Source organism: Anser cygnoides, chromosome 5, assembly GCF_040182565.1.
Source record: "Anser cygnoides isolate HZ-2024a breed goose chromosome 5, Taihu_goose_T2T_genome, whole genome shotgun sequence".
In the NCBI taxonomy this organism is placed as follows: domain Eukaryota; kingdom Metazoa; phylum Chordata; class Aves; order Anseriformes; family Anatidae; genus Anser; species Anser cygnoides.
The window spans coordinates 29,566,455-29,589,249 of record NC_089877.1 but is presented as its reverse complement, the minus strand read 5'-3'; the positions used below and the strand labels follow the sequence as shown (position 1 = coordinate 29,589,249).

Sequence of the window (22,795 nt, the reverse complement as noted above, 5' to 3'; positions counted from 1 at the left end):
TCCTGTGGTTCTGCTCAAGAGGTCAAACAGCTTGTCACTTTGTCTGTACCGCTCCACAGAGCAGCAAGAAAAATATGAGGTCTCTCTGAACCGCTACTGGCAATAAAACAGGAAAATACTTATTTTCAAATACAATGAAAATCCTCAGCACTGAAAAGAAGTCTCCAGAACTTGCCACAATTAAAATATCATTACAGTATGCACTCATAGCTGGGCTGCAATATGAACCTCAAGCCTGCCAATATACACGCATGTAAATTACACATCCACATCTCCCAAACGACTCATTCATAAACTGCGCACGTAGTTTCTGCATGAAAAGACACAAAAAATGAGAGGAGAAACAGATGAAAAAGATGGCAGCCAGCCTGCCATTTGTAGCATATGCACAGACATTTTTAACAGCTCACCTGCAGTCACCCGGACTCCAAACGTGGATTATTTTAATTTTTTTATTTTTACAATCTTTTTCCTTTTAAACAAATATCCTTTGACACTATGGTACATCCCTCTTTGCTACTGCTTTTGGAGGAGGTTTTACAAAGAGGTCACTTTTTTTTTTTTTAAACTCAGCCCCTCCCTCATGTTTTTATTATCTCTGTTACATTCTATCATAGTAGGTATGCATGGTTGGTGTGACCTTTGCTGTGAAATGCTCAAATTTCAGACACTAAAGAGATTAAAAGATTAGTCCTGAAAAGAAAAAATCCAAATACTGGGGGAATGGGGGACACAGAAAGAAGTTCAATTAATTTAGTCTTCATTGACAAGGATGTTATATTAAGTTTGATGCAACTGTGATGAACGGGCTGAGTGAACTTGGCTTATATAAATGTTAGAGCTCAAGGAAGTCACAGGTTTAAATGGGTGACCAGGTTAATGTGAGGTGTGTGTAGACAGGAGGAGAAGAGGGAAGATGCCCTGAGTAAATCATGTTCTGCTTTCCAGAGGCAGGGTAGGAGAACAGAGAAGCTTCACATCACATTTACATAAGCAAACAGTCACTGGAGGTTTTATTGAAGTCCTGTACTTTATAACACTAGCCAGCGATCTTGCTGAATTCTTCTAGCACAGACATAAGATTTCTGAAGAAGCAAACTTGGTTAGCAAGGTGCCCATACAGAGACGGGCTGAAAAAGTTTAGAGATTTCACAGGTTAACAGAGCAGTTGACTTTCAGTCCTACAGGCGAAGCCTGTAATTTCCAGCAAAGGCGATCCTGTAGTACCTGCTGGCAGCAAATGGAGATGTGCTCATATGCTTCCCTGAATCACCTCCATAAGGCAATTAATCGTCTTTGCCCCCTCTGTGCTCAGTGTTTTCCATCTGAAGATTTGGAGCAGTGCTGCTGACGTGAGGTTGCAAGGTTAAGTCTTCAGTGGCTTCAGCAGTTATTGCTGAAGCAGTAGGATGAGCAATACTCTATGACTTTTCTAAGACACCGCCAACAAAAAGAAAGATCATGACACTGAAGTCTTGCAAAATTATTACATTTTTTGGACCAGTGGGTTCTAGGAAGCTGAGGATGAGTCACAGGTTACTCTGTCCAAAATAAACCCATCTCCTGCTACTCCTTTTCCACTCAGCCCCCAAAGATCCCACAGCGGGGTGACCTGCTGTCAGTGGCAGCAATGGCACAAGCTGGCATCGGTGCCCTCGATACTGGTGCCTCCATAACATGACACTTCCCACTGCATCCAGACCCAACACACGCTCTCTTCTCTCTGCAGCAGGGACAGGGCAGACATACCAGGAGCTCCATACCACCCACTCCTGCCTGGTTAGTGGCACATGCAGTCAGGCCAGTGAGCACAGCAGGGCTTCTGGATGCAGCAAGGACGTGAGCAGCCTTTGATGGCAGCATTGCCCTGATTTAAATCCACTCCCTCAAAGCACAAGGCAAGGCCTCTAGGGTGAGGTAGCATTGCTCAGGCTGCAGATGCCAAGTTTGCCATGCACACAAGCCAGCCCCCTGGATCTACTGGGGACTGCGTCCTCTGTCTGTCGCCTTCCTTCTCGTGAAGAAGACCGGTCCCACTTTTGGTCATCACCCCAGTGCTCACATCGGCTGGGGAAGCAGAAAATACCTGCTGCTTCAAGCAGGAGCACCGCGAAAAGCCAGTGAGCTACCAGCTCAACTTCTCCTCCTGGTGTACCATGATCTCCTGAGCTATCTGCACCCAGAGGAATCTCCTCAGGTCACCAGAACTAAACTAGTCAAAGACTAAATAATACTTTGGGAGAGCCTCTGCCTCCTTCACAGCCCAAAAGAGAGGCAGTACCCAGGGTCAAGGAAGCACAAGTAATGTGCAGACAGATGAAGGGCATACCCCAAGTGTGTAAGGCTAATTTCTCCCAACCTCCCATGCACAGCCTCTACTGGCAGCTACCAAGATTTGTAGGAATGGCATAATTTATGTTAATCTGAAGAACAAAATATAAGAATCTCACCTTCACGGAGCAAGAGGAACAGTAAGAAGCGTCCCCAGGCTTTTAAATCAAATATTTCGCTTCTCTCAGCAAGCTATCAGAGCTGTCCACCCCTTCTTCCAGCTGAATGGCCCCAGCAAGATCTTTTGGAGGACACAGTCAGTGACGTTCACAGTGCTGCATCAATGTCTCGCAGAGCCCCTGAGGAGGGATTAACACCTCCTTTCCACCTCAGCTCCAAGGGAGAGCTGCAACACCAGAAGCAGCTTCGGGCACACCTGGAAGCAGGTGTTTTATACGTCCTCAACCGAGAGACCTTGCAAATCTCAAACCCAACGTGTTTGGTTTAAGTAACTGCTTCCATCCACTGTAAGGATAAAAATTACTTGGATTCACTTTTTAATGAAAATATTGTCCTGTAATTAAAAGCAGATAACAGCGTTCTCTGCCTGGCAACAGTCATTTTAAACTAATATTTACGCTTTTTGGAGCCAGTAAGGCAATTTTACATTACTCACATCTCACAAGAAACTTTTCCAGACAAGAGTTCAGTCAATTAGTCATCAGTGTTGTATATAAGATTTTACACAGAGGAATCCAATAAGCCAGGGACTGTCAGTAAGTTCTTGACCATTCTGAAGTGCTAGGCTGTAACTCTTGTCCTCAGACACGTGGCAGATTGGAAAAGCATATGTCTGGGGCCTCAAACTACAAGCTAGCCATGTAGATAACTGCACAGAAACTCTTCTGGGGGCTTTTCTAGGCAGAGAAGGCACCACAGCCCACAGGTCAGCAAACCAGCAAATCTTCAGTCACCTTAAAAACTCCATAGTCTTTCCTCTTCTGATTTCTTTGCACTACACACTTGAGAACAAGGAGAGGCAAAAATGCTTGTTCTACCTTCCCTCATTTTGAGATATTTCTTTAAACTTTGAGCATCCACTAAACTTGAAAAACCTCCTACTCGAAGAAATCTTCCAGGCACGAGCTTCCATCAGATCTTGTTTGGCAGAAGAGGCACTTTCATCCTAACTCGTGGCGAGACAGCACAGAGCACAAGGGGAAGAAGAAAATTTCTTAACACTTTAATCCCAAAAGAAAAGTGCAAGAAGTGTTCAGCAAACACCTGCAATAAAGCACTCACTGAAGAGCAGGTCTTAACTAAGTGCATGGGCAAATACTCGTCCCCTCTCTCATAATGCCACAGATCTCCCAGTTTTTGTACATAGAGGACAGAAGCTGAAGATCACAGCTTTTACATGCAGAGAGAGCCCCAGCGGGACCTGGGGTAGCTGTATGGGCACCCAAGGCTCCTGGGGTGAGAGCAAAATCTCAAAAAATCTCAAAATCAGCCAGGTTAGAAGCTTAAGACTTGTCTCTATGAGACAGCTCGCATGCCTTCACTCCGCTTTGAGGCAGGGGAAGGACATGGTTCTCCTTAGCAATATGTTCACACTGTGACAGGTATCGGGGGAGGAAGAAAGGAGTTGAGGCAGCTAAAAGAAATTTTCCACTAAAAAGATGGATGGGATTATTAGCAAAAAAAAAAAAAAAAAAGGAGGGGGGGGACACCAACCCTCCTCTCCGGTGATTTAATTGCTCCCACTAGCTTCAGAGGAGAGCCCTGCTGCACCCCACTGGCAAGCATTGCAAATCGTGCTTACGTGTTTCAGAGCCAGCGAGCTGTTCCTGCATTATTCTCTGTGAACGACACAGCCCCTTCGAAACCTAAATGTAGGCAATCAATCCTTGGCACTAGAAGCCGGGTTTCACATAGAAGGATCCAACGGGCAATTTTCATCTCCGATTCTTTAGCTCGGCACAGTACTTCCTGTGCTTTCTCTTCTCCATACTCTTGAAAGGGCATCCCTTAGCCAGCTGAACTGGAGGGGATGGGGGGCAGAGGGGAAAGAAGCAGGATACAAGATCTGCTTAATCTTGATTCTGCCACAAACTAAGCTGCTGATTTTGAAATTATCATAGCAAACCTCTCTGCACCCTATCCCTTCCTTTACTAGTGGCAGTACAGGAGAGGAGAACAAAGATGTTTTAGGAGAGGGCCATTAAAAATTTAAACATGGCATGATTCTCCCCCTTTATCACTGCAGATCTAGAAGCTTTGGAATAGGCAAGTTTTAGGCATCTCCTGATCAGCAGAGAGCAAGCCTTGTGGAGCTACCTCAACTCAAAGTCAGCAATTCGTTAAATAATTAAAAACACAATAGTGGCAGCACAGCAATATCACACGGAACCTCATCCCTGCCTGCAGACACCCAGGACCGCCACATTTCATATAAATGGTAAACAACAACAGACACGTTTCTGCTGATGTAATTAATCTCTATCCCCTGCCATATTAACGAGTGAAAGATGCCCATGTTTAGGATGAATTCGTCTAATTAAGAACCCCATGCAAATGGCAAGCGTCTCGCCCAAGGGACTTTATCTTAGCTAGGAATCTGGTTCAAGAATAAAAGTCAGCTGCGTGGCTAGGTGAGCACAAGTCAGGGTGACACTTTTCCTTCTGCGAGGCAGAAGCCAATGAGCCATCCCTGGACAGCTCGTTACTGTTTGTCTCATTTGAGCCACTCATTACTAGGGGCTTCACCTTGCAGCCCTGCACGATGCCACACCGGCCAACAGACCTGAGCTCTCTCAATGCTGCATCCAAAGACACATCAGCAGGAGAAGCACCATCCTCGGGGGATGAAGCATCCTGGCACCACACACCAGTAGCGTATATTCACCTCCCTTCTCCTTAATCCACCGCCCTTCCCCACAACGGAGCCGTGACTATTCACACACGCACTAGAGAAAGGGGTGTCAGCCAAGTGCCCGGTGTGAAAGACATTCAAAGAGAAAGTCAGAGCCTGAGCAACCAGTGTAAATCAAGACTTTAACCTTTCTTAGCCTCAGATTTCTGATCTGTAAAAGAAGATGCTCAAGGGCTCTTCAGAAATGTGTTAAGTGAAGTGCACCAGACACATGTGTCAATACAAAATATATTTAGTGCCAAAAATAACAATTGAAGTGTCTCAGTCTTATTGTCTCTGGATTGTTTCCCCCAGTAAAAAAATAAAAATTTGGGTAAAACAGATGCTACTACAAATTTGTTTAACTTAGAAAAATTTATTCCCTTTCAGTCTGTATATCCTTAGTAGATAGATCCTTGGCTTGGTGCAATACCTAATTCCCCATTCCTGTGACGTTAGCAGCTAAGACATGACTCCAGCAGTCAGTATCCCAGCTCCCCGTGCAGAAAGCAGCACTTTCTGTTCATTGACCAGCAGAGAGAAACGTGGCTGCGCAGCAGCTGAATCAGATGGGAACTGCCCCCTGCCCACACAGCAAAGAAAACGTTCGAGGAAAATCATCCTCTACCCACTGCTCCCTACAATAACACCATCAGGCCACGACGCACAGCCAGGTCTGTCGGCCATCTGATGTAACAGGAAGAGCTCCAGCGATTGCATTTCCCTTGCCTGAAGGGGAGGCAGTCCACTACATCAGCTCTGGGGGAGCAGGCAGGCCTCTAACAGCGGTCCTCTCCTCCCACATCTTCAGATGAGGGAACGTGGCCTCTACAGCAAGAACAGCCAGCTCCAGCCCACTGACCTTGAATCCTGCTCTGTAGTCCCAGCATCTCTAAATAATCATTTCCTCTGCTTTCGGACACTGAGCATTCAATCTGTCTCACTGCACAGCTAACACCACAGCATTGCACACCCTGCACGTTATCTTATCGATCCCTTTAATGGGACAGAAACTGTCCAAAAGCTGTTCCTCCTCTATGTACCTCTCCAAACAATCAAGAGGCTCCGAGATATGGCATGAGGCATTACTACAGGACAGCAGTCTGCATCTGTGGGGAAACTGCCTGGATAACACAATGCTTAACACCTCCACTTTCTGTGACTGATGCAAGCAACATGTGTGCAAAGAGGAAATACAAAAAATATATCTTTTTTCCTAATACACTCAAATAGCTGAAATGACAAGTTAAGGACAATATTAAGATTCATATTTAAAACATTCAAATGTTTGCTATTTTAATACTTTCACACCAGCCCTACTTTATCAGCATATAATGAAGAAAAAAGTCCTTGTACTTCATCCTTCTTTCTCATCCACTGTGAGCACCAGGGAAGCTCCTCCAAGTTCATGCAAGCTACTCCAGCAAACCAAAAGGCATATGGCTGTCCACCTTCAAATTCTCAGAAATCCACTCAATCTGTTTAATTAAAAACTGAGAGATTTACTTTTTAGCTAACAGGTTTGAGAGATGTGCGGTGACATGCTCTTTTAGGTCAACACTTAGTAAAGCACAGTATAAATGCCTTTTTCCTTGCCAGACCCGGTGTCTGTCCAGAGGACAGATAGCTGAGCTGCCCTCCAAATGACACCAAAGACGTTCCTGGGCAGATGCTTTTCGCACATACCTTGGTAACGCTGGAGGTAGTGAGCTGGCAGAAGAATTGCAAGTAGTTCTGGGGGCACAGCCCATGGGGGACCTGAACAGTCCTATCAAGCAGCAGGGATTTTCCACTCTCTCCTTTCTCAAGAGGCAAAGGTATTTAGCTAGTGAGCTTTTCTTTAAATCAGCAGGGTTTTCAGTCCATTTGGGTCATTTTCTTCCCCTCAAATAACTCTGGATAACCCATTTTTGCTTACAGTGCAGAGCCACTCCGAAGTGCAGATCTCACGGAGCCATAAGGAGATGTTCAAGAAGAAACAGCAAGGATGTGTCAGACAGGGCAGGTTTCCCTCAGGGCATGGTGCTGCTGTTGGCTGTGAGGAGCCTCCTTGGGGTGGCACACTGCTGCTGCCCCAAAAAACCCCCTCTGCACCCCTCTGATCAGGGAGGTGGTCTCTGGAGCCTCGCAGGGCAGCTCACCCAGCTCTGGCACAGACCATAGTTCATACATCCAGCATTACCTGACAGTACAATGGGGCTAAATGCCTGCTCACTCATGTTTCTTCTCGTCATCCAGCAGAATTTGCCCAGACTGTCTAGCCTGCACCAGTTAGACCCCCCTTGATCGAAGCTGGAGAGTGCAGTAGCAGAAGTGGATGTGCAACATTCAGATTTCTGTTCTGGGGGAAAGTACAACCAGCTGAGCTTATCCTTGCAAAATTCTGCTCCTGCAAAAGTCAGTGCTGCAGTTTGTGTTTGCATTTGACTATTAATAACTTGTGGCAGAAAGGCCATGTACCCCATCAGCCAGTACTGCCCATTATACCTTGTGCCCTATGTTTAAGCATGCAGGCATTGACGTTACTGTTACCTAGCTGCTTAAAGAAATTGTTAACAAGGCAAAAAACAAATGCATACTACAAATGCTAGGAGCACATTCCCAGACAAACACGCTTTTTTCTGCAGAGGGAATGATCTTCAGACTGCCTACAGTGGATTTTTTCCCCCAGGAAGCGCGAATCATGCAGGCTACTGGCCTGAGCCACGGGTTACGGCTGTCACTTTACATTAAAAGCAACATAAGCTGGGTAACCTCACATTATCAGGGGGAAGTCGGGGATTTAACTCTCCAAAGCCAGAGTTATAAGTGAGGCAGCAGCCGGCAGGAGCCGTGCTGCACTGCCAGCGACAGAGCCTTCAGCCTGCGGTCAGCAGCGGGGAGACTGCGGCCCAGCTCCCAGCGCTCACCTCTGAGCTCAGCAAACACCCCGAGATTTATTTCTACTCAGCCCGGAGAGGCAGCTCGTCCTGGCAAGAAGTCATGCAGTGAAGCGGTAGCTGGTTTAATGATTAACACCATCGCGCAGAGGAACCATTTACAAGCTTCTCCCGCCTGTATCCCCACTCCCAGCAGCTTATTCTCAAACGCTGCTTCTTCCCACAAACGAACAGGTAGGAAGATATGCACAATAAACCTGAGGCAGCACTTGGGGTAAACGAGAGGGTAGGAAATCCCCACACCCCCAGCCACAAGCACGAGGGACCCAGCAGCAGGGGCCGTGCCTGAGGGCCGTGCCCGTGGGCCTCAGGCCGCGCGGCCTTCACCTGCAGCCATTTGGAGAAGGGCAGCGAGGCGGCTGCGGACCACGGGCAGCCCTGCAGCAGCCCCCCGTGGTTTGATCTTCCACGCAAGTCCCTGCCCTGCTGTCCCACCTGCAGGGGCTCCCTCAGACACGTTCCTCATGTGCAAAGTCTGCCCCGGAGGCACGGGCCCAGCAGCGAGCCAGGCTACGCACACAGGCTTACAGCCAGCGCTGCTTTCTCTAACTTCAGACGTAAACCAGCTGACAGGCAGTGACTGAAACCTACCAAAATTTACCCACGTCAGACGTTCCCAACTGACAGTGATACGGGAATTTACATTGGGAAGAAAAACATTGAGCTGATAAGGCAAATTCTGAGCTCAACAGAAGTGTTTTCGCATTCAGTCACAACTCGAATCTGGAAAGAGAAGAACCCCCTTTAATGATTCACGCAACCTTCTGGCAACGTGCTTCCCGACTAGCCTTGCCACGGAGCGGTGACAACCACAATTAAAGCTTCGTACAGGGCTGGCAAGTTAAATATAGCAGCAGGAGGTGTGTTTCTAGTGGAATTATAACTGCATTAGCAGAAAGCTAGACAAAAAAAAAACCAACCTGATGATGTAATGTGGATCCCCAAAGCTTGCTTAGCTTTTATTAATCTCCCACAAGACTTGGTTTAGCAAATTCCGGGACATTTAATAAATGCTGTGTGCTGCATTATTTCCTAGTTTCTCCAATTCACTGCTATATAAATTAGTGAGTTCAGTCACCCTGTGCTTCTGCTTGCTAACACTTGTTTCATTTGAAATTCAGATGTTACGGTTTTGGGTTCCACTGAAATGCAGCTGAAGGAACCAGGTACGTCTGCAAACCTTGTTTTCTGACCATGCAACACGCAGGCAGCACCAAGCGCCTTTTGCACACCCGTGAGCTAGAATAATGCCTCCTAGGGTACAGGAGGCACGGAACAGCCGCAAGGGGACCCCTTCAGACACAGCTGCCCATCTGCACTCTCCCCCTGCAGGCGTCAACAGCCTGCTGCGAGCCCCTGCTCCTGCACGGGCGTGATCTGGGGACACGAGCGCAACAGAGCATCCCCTGCAGATCCCGCAAGAACGTGAGCCCAAGAGGCGAGGGCACAGGATTTTCCTCAGCCCTTCTTCAGCACTCGCAGTGATGCTAATGCCCGTTCATCCGCTCCTGCCCCTTCGTTGTGGTGTCTCTCGGGAGACACTGGGGAGAAGCAGAAGAAAGACACAGAGCGTTCTGATCCCCTTTAAGCTCAATGCGACAGTCATAATCCTCTAAATAAAAAGGAAAAAGAGGAAAAATGAGATGGGCTGTGACAGGTTGGGAGGACTAAATCCCTGTTAAGTAGGGCACCAAGATTTAAAGGGCTCAGCTTCGCACACATCCTATGCCTCCGATGAGGTGCACGCAGGATGGTGTCCCTGCAATTTCTTCTATGGCAAGCAACAGCTGGAGAGCCCCTGCTGCTACGGCGGTGGGCGAGCGGGATCTGCTGCCATGGCATTGCCACGTTGAGACTGGCGTGCCCAAAGCCACGGGGGCTGCAGGAGCACTCGGGAAGCTCCTTGACTCCCTGGGTGCAAGGGGCAGGAAGGGAGGGAGTGGTGCCAATGGCAAAGCACAGCTGCACAACCCAGCGGCTGAACAGCAGCGGAGAGGAGAATACCGCACAACCTGTGTCATTTGCCCTGCCAAGCACCGTCATTTATATCTTCCCACCACATTTCCCTTCAGCTCCAGCACATCCGTCCTGAAAGCAAGGCTTTGGGCCCCCACAAATCAATGAGAAATAATTTACAATCAGCAATTATTTTCAATACCGCTGGAAGCAAAGTGATACTAGCAATTAGCTTCCAGCATTATTGAAAATAAGTGATGCAAGCACATCAGCAGATTTTCCCAGGTACTTGATGTGACTCGCTCTGTGTCCTGCACTGCAAGCACAGCACCGTTCACTTTCACTTCAAACCACCTCCTCCCGGCTCACCCAACATCGCAGCGTGAGAGTTGTGCCTGTTCGGGAACCTGACCTGACCCAGCAGGTCTTTCTTTGCATCTCTTTCACGCGCTGCCAAAAGCAGCTTTTGAAGCATGCTGGGGCAACCCCTCTGAGGCTAGACCTCCCTTTGCTGCACTTCGTCTCCTGACCTGACGGAGCCTCTGTGCCAACCACAGCTGTTCTGGAGGAGCACTGATTTCCCAGCCCTCCCCAAAATTTCTGGGTGTGCCCGGCCAGCACAGACCAGTTTCCCCAGCACAGACTGGAAGTGTTCGGCTAGCAGGCACGGCTCAGCAGCCGGGCATCCCAGGGCATGGCACAGCACGACCTGGACCACCCAAAGACACAGCGGATGCAGACAGGCACAGGTTTGCTCCAAGAGATTTTTTGGAAGGGGCTACCTCACCACAGAGCATCCATCCTTCTGCTGCCAACCCAGGCTCAGTGTGAACACCACGTTGAGCTCTGAGAGGTGGGAGAAACGCAACCGTGCTCCCCTCAGCCTGCTTTTAATGCTGCCAGGAGCCGGCTCTGCTGTTCCTGAGCACAAAGCCAAGGCAGAGCACCACAGGTTATGCCCTATTTGCTGCTGCTCCTATCAACCCACCCAGCAATCACACTGGGAGGCTGATTGCGCCCTAGCTTCAGGTGTAACTTGAGGTGTTTGCACTTCAGGCAAACAGACCTGCCAGGAAGTCAGGAAACACACAGCCTACTGCACCAACAGCCTGGTGTAGCTGGTAATTCCTCCTACTGCACAACTGGATCCAAAATGTCTTCCAGGTACAAAGGAAAATGAAGGTATCACATACTTATTGTAGCACTTGGGAAATAGAGCACGATCACATCACTGAGCACTTCCAAGACTTACATTTCTTAACTTTGATACTTTACTATTAATTTTTACAATTAATTTACTTAAAAAAAAAAAAACTTCAAGTTGATTTGATGGTTACCATTTGAATTGCCACTGTATCACTGTTCCCAGACTCAGAAACCAACTCACAAGTTACCCAAGGACCTGCTTTTTGCAGCTCTTAAGTGCTCACTTAATAATCTTTTTTTTTTTTTTTTGTAAACTGTACACTTGATACCAAAAGGCACAGAGGTACAGCACAACAATCCTTCAGGCAGGGCATTCTGCACGCGAGCAGACGGAAAGCATCAGTGTTTTCCAGCTTCGTCCTGCAGGAAGAGTTTTTCAGAGACCTGCTAAAGACACCTTGTTGGGCAAGAGCACTTTTCTGGCTGTGGCTGTTTCAGGATTTGGCTGGTCCAGAATAAATTATTTTTTAACGTACTCCTACATACTTCATTGAACATACAGCCACAAGCCCAATTTGGACCTGGAAAGTCTAATGAGAATAATCCACCTCCTGTCCTTTGTCTCTCATTAGTTGCAAGAAAATATGCTCACAAAAATGCGGTGAAGAATAGCAGCAGGTAGGAGACAGCCTCTTTTCACTCCTTGCTGCTCAGCACACTGAGCAAACTCTGCTGTGCCCACAGCATCGCCCTTTTGCAGCTGATCCTTCCTGACCCGTGCATTTCTGCTAATCCAGTTTCTGGTTCAAATGTTCACAAAAGAGTGAGCTCAATCAAATGTTTTGCTAAGGGTATCTCATCTGAAATGCTTTACACGACTTGCAAGTTAAGGCTCCCGAAAGCCCTGCAAAGCAGGTAAAATCTCCATTTTAGATTTTGGGGAAACTGAAAGGCAGCACAGAACGGCTTCTGTTCCCAGCAAACGCTGCTCAATTTTTAGCTTTTAGATCACGGAGGTTTGTTAGGGCGGTTTTATAAACACAAGGAGAAATCTAACTCTGGAAGCAGCAGCACACCGCATTCTCACTAAAGCCTGCAGCTGCTTCACCCACTTATTCAAAGGCAAGGCTCTGCTATAAGACGCTTTTTGGGGAGCGCTGTGCTTTCGGCCCCCCACCTCCAAGCACCATCCCAGCTGCCCAGGTCACCACGCTCCCCTGCAGCAGGCAGCACCCGAACTGCTGTGCCACACATCGACATCACCAGCGCTGCCAACTGGATTTAATTAACATCACTGTGAATTTTTATTATTATTTTTATTGATTCCTAATGTCTCACACGGGACGCTGGGACAAGTTAAATACAATCATTTTCTGCCAGTTAGGCAAATGGCATTCCCACGTTTCTAAGATAAATGCTGTAAATAAAATATTAGGCTGTCGAACTGTCCCTGAACATTAGTCTTGGAGAAACAGGCACGCAGTGGTCCTTTCCTGGCACAGGGCTCTCCTCTGCCGCTGATAACAGAGATCCCACGGAGAACCAGTGTGTTGTAGGGGCTCATCCACAACAGGAACTGCCACCACAAGCCTCCAAGGGCTGTCCCCCTTCCCTAAATAAATAACAGCACGTCGAGGCAGCCTTGGTAGCAAACAGAAAGAAGCCAGCAGTTTGGCTACCCAGTGAAGCAGGTGACTCTAGCCACTACCTAATACCTGGCTAAATGAGAGGGAGGACAGGCGACTGGCATCCTTCCTCACCAACTCGCTCAGCACCCAGAGGCAGCGCTTTGTCAGCCCAGCCCAGAGCACCACAACAGGCAGGCAGAGCTCAGCTCGGTGCCGCTCGCAGAGCATTTAGAAATCCTTTGCTACAAGGGAAAAGGACACAGCGATCTTATCTGCCTGGTGTTCATTTTAAGTGGCTGAACACGGAGATAGCGGGCAGCCACCAGAGCTGACGCCGGGGAACGTGAGGCAGCGCGACCGTGCCGGAGCTGTCGGCTGCCAAGCAGCCTCTGGTGGGATCACAGAGAAGCTGCGCAGGCCACAGAAGCTGGCAGGACAAAGGTAACAGACAGCGCACCCGCTCCGAAGAGCAACCAGGCACCACCTCACACGGTCCATCTTCCAAAGATGCTGCTTTTGTGCCACCCCAGGAAAGCCAGCCAGCTGGAGAAGCCCTCGGGCAGCCTCACATCCAGCTTTTGACTCAGGAGTGGGAGCGAATAAATCCTCAGCACACACCATCAGCCAACAAGAAAAACTCCTCAGGGATGCCTGGCAGCCACCCCTCTGACCAACACGCTTTGCAGGTGAGACGGAGTGCTGTGGGCGAGCTTCCCACCCGGCAGCGTTTTGTGGCAGGAGGACGGAGTCAGGCTCTGGCCATCAGCTCCAAACAAAAGCAGATGAGCGGCAAGTGGTGAATGCTTAACAGCCTGTGGAAACGATGCCAAAGCCCCTCTGAAGACACATCGCACAGGTTCTGCCTCTGGGATGCCTCCAAGGGTCAGGAGGCAAACAGAAATAGTGCATTCCCTGGACTCTGACACTTGCCCACGGTGGACGGAACAGGGAGCGTCCAGGGGCACAGCTCACACTGATTCACGCCTCCAGTTTCCCAATTGCTGCATTTTTATTTCAAGCATCTGTAGAACCTGTTTGGGTAGAGGCTGTTGCATAGAGGCCAAGTTGCTAGATTTTTGGATAAGAAACAGGGATCTGTAGGATTGCCATTAATGCATGAGCTATTTCTGGGACGCTGTTTGATCTCTGACAGCCCCACTGCCCAGCTTTAGCATCAAAGATTTCCCTTGCTGACTCCAAGAGTCAGGCATCCAGAATTTAAGTTTAAACTTGTGCTAATAAATGTGAGGTAAACAAATAAGAACCCAGCTTCAAGATGAGACTCAGAATCAACTATGTTTTTTTACCTGAAGTTAATTTTATTCATCAGGAGAGAATAATTAAGAAAACCACATCTCACTGCAAGCCCAGAAAGCACTTCACCGTAATTCACCCAGGATCTGAAATGTCACGGCATAGATGCAAGAGCAGAGCTCTTGGACTTGCTCGTCAAAGAGACACAATTTTTCCCCCAGACAGAAAAGCAGCCAATTGCAGAAAAATACAAAAATATTTTTCCAGAGAACCACAAGTCACATGAGTCACCCCTACTTGCAGATGAACCCAAACCTGAACTCCAGCATCATCAGTCACACAGAGCAGAGCAGACCAAAAGCTGGCTGAAAACAGGCAGCTTGCCTTGGCGGCTCTGTGGAAGGCCAGGGGACCCGAGCAGCACGCAGAGGATACGCACGCCTTCTCTTGCACAACACTGCCATTATTTATTACCTCAAGTAGTTCAGCTTCTCAGGGAACGAGCTCATGGCTGAGGGCTCTGCACAGCTGAAGGACAGCCATGCCTCTAGATAACCATTTCTCCCTCAGGGTTCTCCCTCCTGATTCAATTTCAGGTTGAAACGGCACGTTTTCTGGGCTGGACGGGGGGCAGATGGCAGGCAGCACTGTAGCCCCAGCAGAAGGAGGCAGGACAAATGCTGAGACCACCTTGCACAGCCACAGCCACAGCGTAACCAACCCCGCATACTTGCATCGGGCACACAAGACCACCTGCTCAGACTCTCGCTAGATGCCACCCCTGCAGGGCCAATGCTGTCCCCAGCATGCACGAGGGGAAGCCCAGACGCCACAAAACCCCGTTGTCACCCTCCTCTAAGCAAGGGGATTGCTGCAGGTCAGGACGTGGTATCGCCGCCGCACCACGATGTGGTCAGGTATGTCAGGAGAAGGTCCTCAATCCCAGCCACTGTCTTCCTGGGGAATGGCACATCATGGGACCCCAGCACGGAGGGACAGGAGGGCAAGGGACGATTATTTCTCCCCGTGGTACGGGATTTCAGCGGTAAGGGATGCTTCGCAGCGACCTGCGAGCAGGCTGGGATGCGGAGCGGCGGCTGCCCGGCGCTACAGCTTGTAAAGCCAGGCGCTGTGGTTAGCGGCGAGCACACACCGCCTCCCCCAAGCAGCAGCAGCAGCAGCACAGCGCGCGGCACCTCCACAGCATCCTCCTCCCAGGGATTTTAGGGCACGCAGATCCAGGAAACCTCGCAAAGCCTGCGAGGGGGAGCGAAGTAAATGCAATTAAAAAAATAACAGCAGAAGGGTAAGCGGGGGGAACTGAGAAATAAACTGCCGGAGCCGCACGCTCAGCACACGCAAGGAATCAGGGGCTCGGGGCAGCTTTCCCCACGCTACGGGGGGATCCGACAGACAGCGGTGCTCCGAACCCTCACGCTGTTCACCAGCACGGGAACATTGTGCAGAGGGGTGCGGAACAGCCCGGGGGCACCGCAGGCACGGCCACAGCCCCGCTCCTCAGAGGACCTCGGAGATGCCCCGGCTGCTGGAAACAAATAACAGCCTCACCAAACCCAAGAGCCTCGGCTTTGACTTTCGAGTTGCCCCCCTCTGCAAGCAGCGGCCGAGGGTCTCAGCAGAAGGCTCTTTTGCCCTGCCAAACGCCCCCCGAAGGCACAGAGCCCTGCCAGAGTATTTCTGCCAGAGAAGGGCGAGCCCTGCCCCTGCCCCTGCCCCTGCCCGTGCCGGTGCCGCTTTCGTTGCCTGCCGGCTGCCGACGGGGCCGCGCCGAGCGGCTCCCGAACCGCCTCACCGCCGGGCCACCTCTGCCCCAGGGCTGCCCCGTTATTATTATTAATTATTATTTTTAACGAAGCTATTCCTGGAGTTGCGAGAGCTGCCGCTGTGCCCAGGCTGAAGGGGACCCAACCTCCCCCCGCGCAGCATCGCCCCGCTCTCCCGCTGCCATGGTTACGAGCGGGCACGCCAACCCCCCCCCCCCCAAAAAAAAAAAAAAAAAAAAAAACAAAACAAAACGACCCAAAACCCCCCAAAGCGACCCCAAATCCCCCTCCTCGCCCGAGCACGGCTCCCCCCACCCCACTCACGGCCAGGGGCAGGCTCCCGTCCTCCCGGCGGAGCTCCGGCCGGCCGGCCGCCCTCGGCCCGCTGCCGCCCGCCGCCGCGCGGGGCTTGCTGTCCTGCCATAAGTAGTAGAAAGTGCCCAGGATCCAGGCGACCGTCAGCACGGCGATGGCATTGGCCCGCAGCCTCCTCATGCCGAGAGCCCCGGTGGAGCCTGGGAGCGCTGCCTCGCCGGGCAGCGACGGCGGAGGGAGGCGGGGAGGCGGCGTGGGGCCCCCCCTTCCTCCTCCTCCTCCTCCTCCTCCTCCTCCATGGGCTGGGGAGGGACGGGTTAGGGCCACCCCGCCGGGTCCTAACGCCGGCAGGAGGGGAGCGGAGGAAAGCAACGACACAGCCCCTTAATGGAGCCGCCCCCCCCCGGGACCCTCAGGGTCCCAGCAGAACCCCCCCGCGCCTGCAGACCACACAGCCCAGCCCGCTTTGCTTCCTCGCCCTCGCTGCGTCCTGGTGTTTCCAGAGCGTTTCAGGAAACGGCACAAAAAACCCCAAAACTCAAGAGTTTAGTTGTGGTACCTGGCTCAGGAAACCCCAAAACTCAAGAGTTTATTTGTACCACCTGGGTAACTCGGCCTGCTGAGTACAGAAAGGAGTGACAGAAAGCATCCTGCACAGAATCACTACCGTCCCTAACTCCCTGTGTTGATCGCAAGAAAACCACAGGATAGATCAGCTAATCCTTCCCTTTGAAGGCCCCAAACCCCTTTCACTGGGTGCCCTGTTGGAAAGCGTCAGAAACAAGTGGGTAGACCCCTGCCCAGGAGCAGGGGTGACAAGCTGGAGCTGAAGGGGTTTCTCCTCCCTGGGGGCAGTCACTGCTAGCCACCCCAGGAGCCAGCCCCGGGGCATTATTCCCCTGCAGGTGAGGCCTGTAGAAACACAGTCAGACCCACCTGGCAGCTCCAGCCCGCAGCCCCAGCAAGGGGTGCAGCAAAAGCATCAGTTCCCACCTCAGAGCCATCAGATGTGCTGCTTGCACCGGCCCTGAGGCACCCCACTAGACACAGATAAACCAGACCCACAGAGACCTGTTATTCAGGTCGCCTAAGCTTCGGGACCTGAGCCGAACAGTCGAGGGAGTGCTGACAGCGTGCTAGCTGCTGTGCTGGGGGACACAGCACCTGTTCAGCACAGCCACCACGAGACGCGTGCTTCAGCAGCACTAGGCCTCTGCACGCTTTGAAGACATGTCCCCAGCCATATTTCATCTCCGAGGCCCAAATGCTCCATTAGCTCCTAGGCCCGAGCTATGAGTACCAAGGTTCTGCGCTCTGCAGCCAGAATTTGCAAAGAAAAAAACCTCCAACTGCAGAACTTTGCTCCAAAAATCTCACCTCTCATTTAAAAGACGTATTTTGAACTCTGTGTTTGTACAGGGACCTCTGACAACTCAAATTCTTCACTTGTGGCTATACTGTAAGCTGCAAGGTTGTATACAGCTATTGCCTTATCAGAAATAAGAGTACCAGAAGCAGCCTAGCAGAGACCTCAATGTGGCCTCCAGAGCAGACATACAATGAACATTAACAGTGACAATATTGCATTGCTGACTTTGCAAAAGCATCAGGTAATTCAATAAATAGCTCTGTTGCCTAACAGAAGTGACCTGAGAAACATAATAAACTAAACAAATCAGTCTTGTACAAGCGTCACAGGAGAATTGTGGGGTCTTACCACCACAACTGTTCTTTTTTTGTTCCCTCTATAGCTGGGACTTCCATGTTAGACGTTAAGTCTTTTTTGAGACAGTTCAGTTTTGTACAGTGGAATGATATAAGGGACCCTTTGCCAATTCAAGTGGCTGATTTGTTAGCCTAAGTATTTAGTGAGTAATCTTGATACAGTAATGGGAAGGAGGAATATGACCAACTACGTGGAAGAAGTTTATGGGGGGGGGGGGGTGTTTAAGAACCTTATTTTCTTTATAATCACCAAGGCCTTACCCAGCATCATTTTCAATAGGAAGGGATCTCCTAGAGCCATGAATGTTGAATAGTGTGCTTGAGAAATCAGTTCTGTATTTTTGGGTGATGGCCTTGGTAACAGCTAGAAGAGCAAATCTGGTATCCCAGATTGCCCAGATAGAATTAAAGTGTTCTTCATTGCATGGAAAAAAAAAAAAAAAAAGAAAAAAAAAAAAAAGCATCATCTAGACTTCTTTTCATAAAAAGTAAAACATGTCTTTTTTATAGCTGTGGTGCAGAGAACATTTGTCAGATTACTGATGAATGTAGCTGAGCTTTCAACTATGGAACATCTGGAGAACACAAAAAGGCTTTTATTAGCATTATTCTGATCTGATAAATCAGGTCCACTGTTTTTTGTGGCCTCCAGGCACGGAAGTGCCATCTGAAACATAAACATAAAGTCTGTCTAGACTCCAGAAACAGTTTGGACAAAGTCATCCAGAGTTTAGCTAATAACGTTTAAGGAAAATCAGCATTAGAGTTCAGGGGCTGGAGCAGGTCACGCAAAGCTGGGCTGCGCAGCTGCACCCTTGCCAGACAGAGAGGTTTCACTTTTCCAGGCTGGCAGGAGACACTTCCCCATCTGGGTGCTTCCTTCAACAGCCGCCAGGGTAGCAAGGAGAACAGCAAAGGGGGAGAAAGGAGTGCGTGATGTTGTCCTGCAGGGATGTGGGGCCTTGCTCAGGGAGATGCAGCTCTGCTCACCCATGGCCCACCAGCCAGGCACAGAGCTGCACCTCATGCAGAAGTACCCCGCGCCCAGCTGGGCTCCTGCCTGCTCACTGAAAGCACTACAGGCTGAAGATCCAGAAAGTCACGTATCTTGAAGCCACAAGGACTGAGGATACAGTCACAGCTCACTTCCCCGGAGCTCTTCATCCACCGGGGTTCCTTCTCTTAATTCTCACTTCAAAGCCTATCCATACACTCAGCTGAGACAGCTCTGGTAGTTTTCTTAGACAAGCTTGTCATGGCTCCTAGCCAAGTCACTCAAGTAAAGAGCAGCCCCAGCTCAGGAACTTTTCCCACAAAACCTCTCCTCAGAGACCTCCTTCGACATGGGCAGAGCACAGTAGCTGGGAGAAGAGTGCAAGACATCTCAGGGTAGTTTTCTCTGAGCTTGCTGCCACCAAGTGGCTCCTTCCTCCTCCTCCACTCCATCCCTGGGCTGGAGGCTCACCCTCTCTGGTGAAGCTCCTGCTCTCTTTAAGCAAGGGTCAGTCAGCTTCCAGGTGCTCAAACAGGTGCCCAGGCATGGGTGAAAGCAGTTTACCTACTGAAGGACTCTGAGCTCAGCCCTGATTTCAATTCAGGAAGACCCTTGGAAAAAATTAGAATGAGAGAAGTGTTTGTCCCAATGGGCAGAAAGAGCTGTGGAGTCCTTCCCCCACAGCAAATGGGGAACCATCTGATGGTCTACCCATAGCACCTCACTGTGCTCTTCACCCAGATCCAAACCACTCCTCTGCAAGCCTTTGAGACGTGTTTACCCATGCTGCAGTGCCAACATGGTAAAGTGTGTGCCACCAGCCTCCACTGCCTGGAGCTGGAAAAGAAAAATGTTATCTGCATTACTCATCTACACTGGCCAAATTCCTAAACTGCCCCAAATACTTTCCATTTCCAAAGAGCTTCCTCATGCTGGTCAGAGGTTGCGGGGGTGTTTGGGTTTCTGAAAACCTACATTGCAGTGCCCCAGATCATCTATCGCCCTGCACACCCTTGGCCTCAGCCACTTGCACCACAAAAACACAAGGTATGCCAGAAGTCTAACAGACCACCTTAAACACGGCATAGAGCTAGGTACCATTCAGGCGGCCTCCAGCTGATCACCTCCACAGGCACCACAAAAAGGCCAGACAGAAATTACTCCCCCTGGAGTGGCTCCATCCTTAATTTATTCTGATGCCCAGCCAGAAGAGGCACAGGGGGTGAATGCTGATTATTTCTGCAATTAACAGAAGATGAGCTGCCTAGCATGGCATATTTGCCAACCAGGACAGAAATATCTTCTGGTTCATGGTTTCTGGCTGACCTCCAAGCAGTAAGGTGGTGGAGGGCAATGACCCAGCTCAAAGTTAGGGCAAAGAGTATACAGTTAACCGGGAACTGGAATTTGAATTGCTTTGTATTAAATTGCACTGTTAAACATTCTCTTAAGTGGTATTTAAGGTCAGTGTAACCTTAAGGTTATCTTCATGAAGATTTTTCTTAATGAAAATGAGAACAGAAGAATCCCCAATAAGCTATAATTAACAGCTCTGCAATGCACTCGTGTTTCTCAAGAGAGAAGCACCCACTAAAAGGCTAACCATGGTCAGATGAATCTCCTTTGAGAGTCTGAAGGAGTCAAGGAAGTCTTCAGAGATGATTATCTGGGACACAGGACCCCTGGGAGAAGGTGCCATTAACCCTCCCTGAGGGAGGTAACCTACCCATCCATCGCTGCCGGAACTGTACAGCTGCACAACTGGGCACAGCCTTAGAGAAGACAGCGGTGTTACCTTCACCACTGTTACTCCAGTCTGCGTTTCTTCTCCCTTCCTTTGGTGAAGTGGATTTCTTCCAGCTCCCACTGAGGAACATCCTTCATGTAGTGAGGGTCCCTAGATCAGCATGGGGAGTCAAAAGGGTAAAGGGACTGATGGGTTCAGGAGGGTGAGCAGGGGTGCTGCAGCCCTTTGAATCCAGGTTCTAGCTCAGAGCAGTACTGTGGCAAGTAAAGGTTCCCATTAGCGCCCCAAAACTGGCCAAGCAATTGTTCCCCTCCCAGCTCTGTGCTGAAGCTCGCTCATCTCTTGGGATGTAGCTCAACATGAAGATCTCAGTTTTCCCTGTGGCAGAGGCTCAATAGTCACACCCTGGTGCAGCTGAGCCTCTGCAGTCAGAATTGCATGGCCACATCTTGCAGCTGGGTCTCTGGAGACAATCGAGCCAGTCCTGGGGCAACCCCTGTGCAGCAACTCAACACATCAAGGATAAAGAGGAATGGAGTTAGGGCAGAATCAGGCAGGAGATATCAACACACACACACACAAAAAAATTCACTCTGGAGTCATGCACCCGTCATGAGATCTTTTGAAAGTGTGGAAACAAAATAAATATTTAAAGTAGAATAAGTTACATATTAATGCAAATGATTAAACTAGAAGATCCACTTATAATCAACTTGATCCGCTTTATGAGCCTGACTTACGAAAAGCGGTAGAAGGGAAGATGAGAACCTATGTGCCTTTCTCGCCCCAGATCGTTTGCTTCTCTTACGTGCTGTATCTTAACTTCCCTAGGACAGGGATTTATTTCCCACCTTTATGGTAAAGCACGTAACACTTTTCTTGTGCTCAGAATTAATTAACAATAAAATCTTTTTATTACAATCTGATGACTATTTGCTCTCCTTTATTGGCAGCACATCACAGTGCTGAATGTGACCTGAACTGCAATTTAATCCTCATAGAAATTCTAAGCTTTTAAAGCTCAATATAGCCACCAGGTTAGTGCCCATAATAGCCCTCTTAGCTGCAAAGCAGAAGCAGCTTGCAGTGCTCATCTGGCAAAGTGATGAAGCTCCAGTCTCCCACTACAGAGGAATTCCAGACAAAAACCACTGCAGTCTGGGAAATAACTGTGAAAAATATCCTACCCAGTTTCTCACACATCCCATAAGAGTGACTCGCATCGTGCACAGCAAGCTGGGTTCAAGTCAAGTGCACTGAAAAAATGCTTAACTTTCCTAAGAGTCACAGCAACATACTTATTTCTGAAGCTCCATCCCTCAAAATAACCCAGACAATTAACAGAACACTTCTCAAAACATTCCAGCCCTGGCACTGAGCATGAGAAACCTCAGGCTGAGGGGAGGCCAGAAACAGGAGCCGTGGATCTGACAGTCCCAGGGGCTCCACAATGCCCCCGATCCACAACCTTGGCCAGGTAAGGTCCAGACCCACCTCCAGGTGGGAGCTGGGAAGGGCAAAAAAAGCCAAGAAAAATTGTCGGAATCTGGAGGATATCAGGAGCAAGTATCCATCACATTAAGCTGGGGGGAAAAAGAAGCAGAAGTCCAGCATGCTGGTGCTTTCCAGCTTCTTGAGCTTGCAGGCAGGAGGGCCTTGCAAACTCACCCCAGCACAAACTCTGTTCAAGGGCAAAACACAGCCACCATCACTGCAGCAAGTGGGGCACCCTCAGCAGAGCTCAAGGCTCCCTCCCAAGGTCACAGGATGCCCCTTTTTGTTCCGCTGCCTCTGGCTGGCAGTAGGGCAAGGAGTACCAGCACAGCACTTGCCATCTGCAGCACTTTCAGTCCCTGAGACTCCAGCCAGATCAACGCAGCACTGAAGATTTGCCAGTTTCTACCTTTTCCTGTTCATGTTATAGTGGAACATCGTAACTCACGGGAAGGCAGGAGTAAGGGATTTCTGGGATATTTATTGAAATCACAGCCTCAGTGGAACCATAGCCAAGGAAAACTGCCAACCTGAAGCTTTCACAGAAGCTGAGCTGATGTCCTCTCATGAACTTTATGAAGTCTTCCAGCACAGAAACCCCTCGTGCTGGGATCACGCAGGTCCAGCCATT

The 22,795-nt window shown here is 49.6% G+C and overlaps 1 protein-coding gene across 2 annotated transcripts in view; it reads right to left on the bottom strand.

Moving 5' to 3' along the window:
* GALNT16 (polypeptide N-acetylgalactosaminyltransferase 16) overlaps positions 1 to 16,514 on the bottom strand; it is a 67,807-nt gene extending 51,293 nt beyond the window's left edge. Inside the window, exon 1 of one of the 2 annotated variants that reach the window (XM_048064927.2) lies at positions 16,214 to 16,514. In XM_048064927.2, the coding sequence (XP_047920884.1) occupies positions 16,214 to 16,384 (171 nt within the window). In that variant the 5' untranslated portion in view covers positions 16,385 to 16,514. The remainder of the gene's footprint in view (positions 1 to 16,213) is intronic. The other variant, XM_048064926.2, reaches the window with a different exon arrangement.
* Positions 16,515 to 22,795: the final 6,281 nt, after the last annotated feature.